Source organism: Erythranthe guttata, chromosome 7, assembly GCF_056151865.1.
Source record: "Erythranthe guttata isolate IM_541 chromosome 7, IM_541, whole genome shotgun sequence".
In the NCBI taxonomy this organism is placed as follows: Eukaryota; Viridiplantae; Streptophyta; class Magnoliopsida; order Lamiales; family Phrymaceae; genus Erythranthe; species Erythranthe guttata.
The window spans coordinates 7882501-7893012 of record NC_142539.1 but is presented as its reverse complement, the minus strand read 5'-3'; the positions used below and the strand labels follow the sequence as shown (position 1 = coordinate 7893012).

At 44.4% G+C, this 10512-nt stretch overlaps 1 protein-coding gene across 1 annotated transcript; it reads left to right on the top strand.

Moving 5' to 3' along the window:
• The first annotated feature begins 1870 nt into the window (after positions 1-1870).
• LOC105954321 (uncharacterized) lies at positions 1871-3313 on the top strand. The gene is made up of 2 exons (XM_088820244.1): positions 1871-2639; positions 2967-3313. The coding sequence occupies exons 1-2, from the start codon at positions 1871-1873 to the stop codon at positions 3311-3313; spliced, it is 1116 nt and encodes a 371-aa protein (XP_088676370.1).
• The last annotated feature ends 7199 nt before the right edge of the window (positions 3314-10512 follow it).

The window sequence follows — 10512 nt, the reverse complement described above, 5'->3', positions numbered from 1 at the left end:
AAGGATTCACGGGAGAGGGCATTTTGTCCATGGGAGAACTGGAGCTGCCCATCTCGTTAGGGGAAAACCCTTGTCGAACCACCAAGATAATCAAATTCCTAATCGTCGACAAGCCGTCCCCCTTCAACATCATCCTAGGGAGGCCAGCAATCCATACATTCAAGTCAGTACCCTCCTCCTACCATCAGAAGTGGAAATTCCCTACTCCCTATGGAATGGGTGAAGTACTTGGAGATAGACGTCTCGCCCGAGGGTGCTATGAAAGAGCCCTACGAGAATCTTCCAAGAAGCCTAAACCGTCCGGAAGGGGAGACGACACCCAAAAACCCGACAAACGAAAATGGGTCAACGCGATCATTGAGGACGATAGAGAAATCCTCATCAGTGTACCTGACGATAGCATCAAGCTAGCGGCCGTTGAAGAGCTTAAGCTCATAGAGCTCACACCTGGAGATGATTCCAAACTCTTACGCATCGGATCCGACTTAGATCCAGAGATGGAGAAGCAACTAATCAAATTCCTGCGACGCAATGGAGATGTGTTTGCTTAGAAAGATCAAGATTTGTAGGCATTCCCTCTCAAGTAGCTCTGCATCGGCTCAACATCGACAAAAGGTTGAAGCCGGTTAAACAAAGGAAGTGGACATTCGGTCCCGAACGAAACAAGCACATCAAGGCAGAAGTGGCGAAACTTCTAGAGGCAGGTCATATATGACCAGTTCAGTACCCCGAATGGTTGTCGAACGTAGTACTCGTTCCCAAGCCCGGTGGCAAATGGAGGCTATGCGTGGACTTCACTGACCTCAACAAAGCTTGCCCGAAAGACCCTTTTCCTCTACCAAGAATCGACCAACTCATCGATTCGACCTCCAGATGCGAGCTCCTCAGCTTCCTTGACACATATCAAGGATATAACCAAATCTTACTCGCCCCGGAAGACAAAGAGAGGGCCAGCTTCATCACAGAGCAAGGCATCTACTGTTATCAAGTCATGCCTTTCGGATTAAAAAACGCGGGAGCCACTTACCAACGTCTAGTGAACGCAATGTTCGCAGATCAAATCTGCAAGAATATGGAGGTGTACATAGACGACATGATCGTTAAAAGTGTCAAGGTCTCAGACCATTTAACCGATTTGGATCAGTGTTTCGCCACCTTACGAAGATATAAGATGAAGCTCAACCCCCTAAAATGTTCGTTCGGAGTTCGAGGAGGTAAATTTTTGGGATATATGATCTCACAGCGCGGAATCGAAGCTAATCCCGCAAAAATCGAAGCAATCACCTCAATGGCTCCACCAATATCTTTCAAGAAAGTCCAACAGCTTAATGGTTGTTTGGCGTCTCTGAATAGGTTCATTTCTAGATCAGCAGACAAGGCTCTCCCCTTCTTCAAAATTTTAAGGGGAGGAAAAAAGTTCGAGTGGGATGAGGCATGTCAAAAAGCGTTCATTGAGCTGAAGTCATATCTCGCATCACCACCCTTGCTTACAAAACCTCAGCCCGGAGACACCCTCCTACTGTACTTAGCTATCTCAGCCGATGCCATCAGCGCAGTCCTCATCAGAGATGGAGGAAAAAGTCACCAACCCATATACTACATAAGTCGCGCCCTCCAAGGAGCCGAGCAACGCTATACAAATATGGAGAAACTCACTCTCGCCCTCATTAATGCAGCTCGAAAACTCCGACCTTACTTCCAATCACATCAAGTGGTGGTTCTCACCAACTACCCCTTGAAGCAGATATTAAGGAGTCCCGAGACATCCGGACGACTAGCCAAATGGGCGATAGAGCTGAGTGAGTACGGAATAGAATTGAAACCCCGCCCCGCCATCAAGGCACAAGTTTTGGCCGACTTTTTAGTATAAATGATCTCGGTAGAAGAGAGCACCTCTCTCCCTACTTGGTCTATCAACGTTGATGGATCTTCCACAGCCACAGGAGGTGGCGCAGGTATCGTACTAACGAACCCTGACGGAGATGAATTCGGATATGCTCAACGATTCGAATTCACAGCTTCAAACAATGTTGCTGAGTATGAAGCACTGATAGCAGGACTCCGCCTCGCCTTAGCAGCCGGAGCGCGTAAGCTCCTAATCCAAAGCGATTCTCAGCTCGTCGTTGACCAGGTACATGGAATTTACGAGGTCAAAGAAGACTCCATGGCCAAATATTTGGCTCTCACGCACACTCTGTTATATAAATTCGAGAGCTACGAGATAAGACAAGTACCTCGCTCCAGTAACATCCATGCTGAAAAATTAGCTAGGCCTGGAAGCTCCATGGCAAGCATCGGAAGTCGGAAGGTGACGCTCCTCACCTCACCTCAGCCGGAGATAACTTCACCCAGTGAAGTACAGTACACCGGGGAGGATGAACCATGCTGGTTCACTCCAATCATGAAGTATCTCAAGAAGGGAGAACTCCTAACTGATCTCACCGAAGCACGGAAGTTAAAAACGAGAGCCGCTCGCTTCGTCATAGTGGGAGAAGAATTGTACAAACGTGGGTTCTCATTCCCCTATCTCAAGTGCCTCGACCCGACCACAACAAATTACGTACTTCGAGAAGTACATGAAGGTATCTGCGGAAATCACTTGAGCGGGAGAACCTTAGCTCTCAAACTACTAAGGCAAGGTTACTAGTGGCCAACGATGCATGAAGACGCAAAGAAATTAGTCCGGAGGTGTAAGCCCTGCCAAGAGCTTGCCAATATCCCTCACCTGCCAGCGGCATTAATGCAACCGATTAACAGCCCCATTTCTTTCGCCCAATGGGGAATGGATTTAGTGGGACCATTCCCGCCCGCCACAGGAGGGGGCAAATTCCTCATTGTAGCAGTGGATTACTTCACCAAATGGGTGGAGGCTGAACCCTTAGCACGCATCCGAGAAGAAGAAGTCATCCAATTCCTATGGAAGAATATCGTGTGTCGCTTTGGGATCCCACGTTCCATTATCTCAGATAATGGAACCCAGTTTTGCGGCGACAAAGTAAAGAATTGGTGCCTCGGCTTGGACATCAAACAGTTATTCACATCCGTAGCCAATCCACAGGCTAACGGCCAGACGGAGGTCACGAACCGCACCATACTCCAACACCTTAAAACAAGGCTTGGAAGTGCCAAAGGGAAGTGGGTGGAAGAATTGCCTAACGCTCTATGGGCTTATCGCACAACCCCACGAGAAGCAACCGGAGAGTCGCCTTTTAATCTAGCTTTCGGCATAGAGGCTATCGCACCCGTTGAAATCGACGAACTATCTTGGAGAATCACCAACTATGATCCAGCAGCTAACGAAGAAGCTATGTAGGGAAGCCTAGACCTCGTAGATGAGCTACGAGAGATCGCATGTATCCGGCAACAGATGTATAAATCACGCATGGCCAAGGCCTATAACTCAAGGGCCCGCCCTCGATCCTTTCAAGTTGGAGATTTAGTCCTCCGAAAAGCTGAAGCCTCTCACCCCATTGGTAAGCTCGATCCAAAGTGGGAAGGACCATATAAAATCACAAAAGTGGTCAACACTGGAGCATATCGCCTCGAGAACACTGACGGACATCCTATACCCAGAACATGGAATATAGGGAACGTCAAACGGTTCTACGCTTAAGGTATACTTCTACCTTACTTAAGATCTGTTGAAGTCACCTCCCATACCCCTCCTATATGAAAATTACTCACAAATCGTTACCCCTGCAGTCTCCGCAACCTTCCACGTCCCTCGTCTCACAAAACTGTCTCTACATGCTTGGAAACTTTCTACTCCATAACGAGGTGCGTAAACTGGGTGGCTAGTAATTTTACTTACATCAGCAATGATATCAAAATTCAAATGTCAAACAAGGAAGAAATTCAAACGAAAAAGTAGTGGACATACCCATCTACATCAGCGACAAAAATAAACTAACAATCCATAGCAAATAATAAATAAAAAATAGTTTAACTACCCTAGCAAATAAATCTAAACTCCCCCACCACGGGAGGAAGACGCCCCCACAGTGGGGTCATCAATCAGCAACCATGTCATCCACGAGCTCTGTGCCCGTCTCGTTGACATCTACCTCATCCTCCTCTTCATCGGATATGCCGGCTTCCATCCCACGAATAACCTTCTCACTGATACCACCCGCCTCGCGAAGGTATTTGCGACAGGCACGAACTAATGGCTTATAGACCACAGCCAAAGAATGCTCCTCAATCATAGTAGCACACTCAGCACTACCTCGGAAGCTAAGCTTGGTTTTCTCCACGATGAACTCCTTAAAAGCAGCACCACCTGACGTCGCGAGGAACCTCTTCCCCGTTGCCTTCTCAACTTCGTATTTCTCTTTGAGCTGGTCATAGCACTCGTTCAACTTCTGAACATCATCCTTATACGCCTTCGCTTCACCTCGGAAAATCTCGAGCTCCTTTGTCCTTTGAGCAAGCTCATCTGTCCTCTCAGCAAGCTCTTCCGTCCGATGAGCAAGATCGGACCGCGCTATCTCCAACTGGCTACGAAGTTCGTCCTCACGCGCTTGACTTCGAGCCCTCTCCTCTTCCTTCCTAGCTTCCACGTTCCCATCTTGCTCCATGAGATATCTCCAAGTCGCAACCAACTATAAAAAAAAAAAAAAAACAAAAGCAAAAATTTATTATAAATAAACATAAAATCTTACTTTCAAAAGACAAGTACTCACCCGACATATGTCACCACCAGCCAACTCCAACATGTGAGAAGGGCCCTTACCAGACATCCGAGCACGGTCGTACTCCCGAACGAATCCCTCGGTACTCAACATAGGCAAATCATGGTCCGACACATCCCAATACGATTCCTTCCCTTCATGAATCACGCCAAAGGTAAACAATTGTTTCCCTGCCCCACCATGGAAAGCATAAGTCTCCTCTGGGTCTACCCGTGGACGCTTTGGCACAGCCACATACTCAGTATCTACCCTCTTTCCCTTGCCACGATATCTCGTAGGTGTACGCCCCTCCACTTCACCAGCACAGCTACGGTCGTCTTCAATAACTCGAGGAGTCTCTACATGGACCGTCTCTCTAAGCAAACCACCCGAAGAACCTCCCAACGTAGAGGGAACCTTCTTCGATGCCTTCTTCGACGTCTCATTCGCCTTAGCTCGAAGTGCCACAAAGGTGATACACCCATCTACAAAAGAAAATAACCACATAAGAGACATGAGATAAATACAACCAAAGAACAACACCAAAAAACAAAAAAAAAAAAAAACAAAAAAAAGTCAATGCAACAAAAGGATATATGGTGCTGACCATCCGGTATCAAACACCTCGGGTCAAATTCCACATCACACAGCCTAGACTCTTCAATCCTCTTCGCCATATTCGCAGTAATCTTGAAGCTCTCGCACGTAGGTTTCCAAACTAGGGGGACGTCGAAAGTGGGAGCCCTCACATAAAAGAAATGGGACTTCCATTTCCCCAAGGATAACTTCACACTCTTCAAAAATTGGTAGGGAACGCGAGGGTGAACGCAAAAGAAAGGCAGATTAGTCGGCCGATGCAATGTAAATAAGGACTTAAACAAACTCACAATAACAAGCAGACCTACTCGAGACACTCGATGGTGAAACGCCTCGAACATCAGAACAGCAGTCGGGGTTAGCTGACTATACCCTATCTTGAATTCCTCGCAAATCTTCAACAAGGTTGGATGCGGAGTAATTTGAGATGTACACGTCACGTACGCCACAAAAACCGTATGAAACCCATCGGGTGGCAAATATAAACGGTCGCCTTTCTGAGGCAACAGCAACTCGATATTTCTTGGCGCCCCAACTAGTCGACGAAGTGGCTGCAAACGATCTTCCGTAAGCACACTATCAAAATCGAGTAAGTTCAAATTGATAGGCTTAATCTTCTTTTGCCTCCTTGTATCAATCTCAACATCACCCAACGGAATATCATCTTCCTCCTCAACTTCGACAATCGAATCAACTTCACTACTCGGCACCGCAGGCTGACTCGCCGAATACGATTGAGTAGACTCATCTCTATCACTCCCAAAATCCACGACTTGGCGTCGAGAATAACGCCTACTAGCTAGAATTCCATCTACTTGCTCGAACGCTTTATCACTCGTTTCTACATCGTCACTCCAAGATTCAATGATTTCACGCCTCTCGGAACTCCGCTTACACACATCATCTTCAACATAGAATCGCTCCTCAGTTCGACCGACCCGATCGCACGAAGCGCGCCGAAAAAGAGCTCCGGACGCGCCCTCACGCGTGCGCGTCCCCTCGGATGTCGCCTCCTCACGCGCGTGCTCCATCCCCTCAGACGCGCGCTCACGCGCTCTCATTCCCCCCAACGACGCGCGCGCACGCGCGCGCGCGTCGGTGGTTCCCTTATCCTCCATCGACGCGCGCGCACACGCCCCTTTATTGGGCAGCGCGCGCGCGTCAGCACCGCCACCCCCCTCTGCCAGCACGTTCGCGTCGGTGCACGTCCCAATCAGCGACGCGCGTTGCCCCACGCCCGACGCGCGCTGCGTACTCTCGCCCTTTCCATCTCTCTCTCTCCTTTCATCGGTCCTCGTGCAAGCCGCCGAGCCTCCGAATCCAGCCGAGCCGCCCCCGCCATCAGATGCCTCGAAGCGCGCGCTGTCTCTCTGCCTTTCACACGCGGCTAAACGGCTCAAGCCACCGAGCTTAGACCGGCCACCATCAATCCCCCTTCTTCCTTCGATTCGTGCAACGCCTACCGCGGATCCCATTTTCGCACCCGATAACACAAGTTTCTCGCGTTCCATACCCACCATACCGAAATTTTTCTCGCCCCCTTCAACCGGATCTCGAAGTTTAATTCGCAAAGATTTCGAATTACCCGGGTTCGACATAAGAAATATTTTTCCCCGAAGAACAATCAAGAAACAAAAATTAGGCCCGATACACGACTATCTCGACTCGAGAGTTGGGGGGCTTAATGATATACCTAATTGGGCCGACCCAATGGGCCCTAATTTATCTAATAATTAGGCCCGATACACGAAAGCCCAATCACTTACAATTGGGCCCACTACACGAAAGTCCATGCACCTTCAAAGTAAGGTTTGGGCCCAACAAAGTAAGCCCAACCCAATCAACGACATATAAATAGATGTTTTACACATTTGTAAAGGTACGTTCTATTAATTCACAAGTAATCTAGAGCTTTATTCTCTCTACTATCTCCACGATTCGTACGTCTAACTTGAGCGTCAGAGGGGTTTCCGCCGGATCAACCCCCGGCTTAGTTCACGTGTTCTCATTTCGCAAAGACCTCTGGATCATCAAGTTGTCAAGCTACTGATCAACTTTGCTCTCCCAACTCGTTTTCTGCACTACCCTAGGTGATCTAAGTAATTAGCATCATCACGTGCATTTTGTTCTTTGTTCATATTACAGTTATTTATGTGGAAATGACGTGCTTTTGTGACTGGTGTGTCGTCGTATATTACCCGATGTTTAGATGGTCACGTTGGGATTCTGATAAGGGTCATGTTGCATTGCATTTATATGCGTAAAGTGTTAAAGTGATACTAGAGGGACTTTATGTCCGTGAGCAATATAAGGATTTTATATCCGTATAGTACGAAAGAGAACTGTGTGTCCAATATATCAAGAATGAGGTAAACATTATTATATGTTTATATGCAGAGCTATATGTTCGACTATGTGTTATGATAATATTCATGCATCGTGGTTCTTAGTTTTGAAGAATGAAAGTACTATATTCATTTGCGATGTTATGTGCTTTCACGTATATGATCGGATGTCATGGTCGAAATGAATAAATTGAATATAGAGGACATAGTGGAAGCTTTAGGCTTATCCCTACACGAAAGAACATAGAGACGATGACTTTAGGGCTCTTATAGGACGTGAGTGACACGTTGAGAGAGGCGTGAGTATCGTCTGGCCAAAGTTCTTACTGAGCCAGTGGTTGGGCTCACACTTTATGCGAATTTCCCCTTTCAGGTTCTCGAAGTAATCATAGTGCGCAGCGGAGCGAAGTTCGAGGAATCACGAACCTTGTTGCCTTGCACGTCTTACCCGGATTTCTTAAAAGATCATGTTTTCACTTTCGCCTGTAAAAAGGTTTTCTGTAAAAATGGAGATTTTCACTTTACTCTGATTTAGGAATCCAGTCTATTAAACGGGGGTATTTAAATCAAGTTTTTTTTCCTTCCGCTGTCTTACGAGTGTTTTCTTAACCCCGATGATGGTTACGTAGCACTCTTTATGAAAATCGTAACTTTGAGTACTGGGTATATTTAAAGTAAAGGAAAATACTTTGATATAATATAAATAGATTTCCTCAAGTTCAAATTGATCCAAATTTTTTAATAAAGTCCACTAAAATAATTCTTATTTAACTAAAATTCATGGAGGGTGTTAAGCTTAGCTCGAAGCTAATGCCAAAAGGAAAGTAAGAATGCTTAGCACAAGCTAATTCCATAAGGAGAAGAACAATGCGTAACTCAAAGCTAATGCCAATAGGAAAGTAAGAATTCTTAGCTCGAAGCTAATGCCAAACGAAAAATAAGAATGCTTAGCACAAGCTAATAACATAATATTAAAAAAATAAATTAATAAATTAATAAATAACAAAGTTAATTCCAAAAGAAGAGGAATAATCCTTACCTCGAAGCTAATGCTAAAACAAAAGTAAGAATGCTTAGCACAAGCTAATTCCACAAGGAGAGGAATAATGTTTAGCTTGAGGCTAATGCCCAAGGAAAGTAAGAATGCATAGCACAAGCTGATTCCATAAGGAACGAAATAATACTTAGCTTTAAGTTGATCCCAAAAGGAAAGTAGGAATGTTTAGCTAAAAGCTAACGTCAAAATGAAAGTATGAGTTCTTAGCACAAGCTAATTCCATAAGGAGAAGGACAATGGTTAGCTCGAAGCTAATGCCAAAGGAATGTAAGAATACTTAGCACAAGCTAATTCCATAAGGAGAGGAAGAATGCTTAGCTCGAAGCTAATGCCAAACGAAAAGTAAAAATGCTTAGCACAAGCTAATTACATAAGAAAAAAAAATAGAAATAAAAATAAAATTAAAAACAATGCCAAAAGGAAAGTAAGAATGCTTAGCACAATCTAACTCCATAACAAGAGCAATAATGCTTAGCTCGAAGCTAATGACAAAAGGAAACTAAGAATTAATATACTTCATGCAAATATATAAATAATACAACATACTATTTTAATAACATTTACCTCATCGACCTGGTTTCCTCCGCTACCGCAAACTATTGATGCTTCTTTAGTTGTTGAATTCCAATGGTTCAAATACTTATAACTTTGTCTTCTACACCGACTAAGTATGGCATCTTTTGTTCTAATATTATACGTAATTCCCTCCTCATCAAGAATCTGTTTCATGGTAGACATAGCTTTCTTCCACATACCTCCTATCGTGTGGTTAGTCCCGTAATTTGGATCCTTCGAAACAACAGTGTATGCGTTTGTAAGAGCTACATCTTAGTTCGAAGCTAATGCCAAAGGAACATAAAAATGCTTAGCTCGAAGCTTATGCTAAAAAGAAAGTAAGAATGCTTTGTACAAACAAATTCCATAAGAAAATGAATAATGATTAGCTCGAAGTTACTGCCAAGAGGAAAGTAAGAATTCTCTAAAGAAGCTAATTCCAAAAGGAGAGGAATAATGCTTATCTCGAAGCTAATGCCAAAAGGAAAGTAAGAATGCTTAGGTCGAAGCTAATGCTAAAGGGGAAGTAAGAATGCTTAGCACAATCTAATTCCATAAGGATAGGAATAATGCTTAGCACGAAGCTAATGCCAAAAGGAAAGTAAGAATACTTAGCTCGTGCTAATGCCAAAAGGAAAGTAAGAATGCTTAGTACAAGCAAATTCCATAAGGAGAAGATAATGCTTAGCTCGAAGACAATGGAAAAAGGAAAGTAAGAGTGCTTAGCACAAGCAAATTCCATAAGGAGCGGAATAAAACTTAGCTCGAAGCTACTACCAAAAGGAAAGTAACAATTTTTATCTAAAAGCTAATGTCAAAAGGAAAGTAAGAATGCTAAGCACAAGCTAATTCCATAAGAAAAGGAATAATGCTTAGCTCGAAGCTAATACCAAAAGGAAATTAAGAACGCTTAGCACAAGCTAATTCCATAAGAACAGGAATAATGCTTAGCTTGAAGCTAATGCCTAAAAAGGAAAGTAAGAATACTAAGCACAAGCTAATTCCATAAGAAAAAGAATAATGCTAAGCTCGAAGCTAATGCCAAAAGGAAAGTAAGAATGCTTAGCACAATCTAATTCCATAAGATGAGGAATAATGCTTAGCTTGAAGCTAATGCTAAAAGGAAAGTAAGAATGTTTAGCACAAGCTAATTCCATAAGGAGAGGAATAATGCTTAGCTCGCAGTTAATGCCATAAGGAAAGTAAGAATATTTAGCTCGAAGCTAACGCCAAAAGGAAAGTAAGAATGCTTAGCTCAAAGTTAATGCCAAAAGGAAACTAAGAATGC

Excerpts from the sequence above, each read along its gene's own strand:
- LOC105954321 (XM_088820244.1), top strand. The coding sequence starts at position 1,871 with ATGATCTCGGTAGAAGAGAGCACCTCTCTCCCTACTTGGTCTATCAAC. Across the intron at positions 2,640-2,966 it reads TCTCAAACTACTAAGGCAAG|ATAATGGAACCCAGTTTTGC; the intron begins GTTACTAGTGGC and ends CCATTATCTCAG.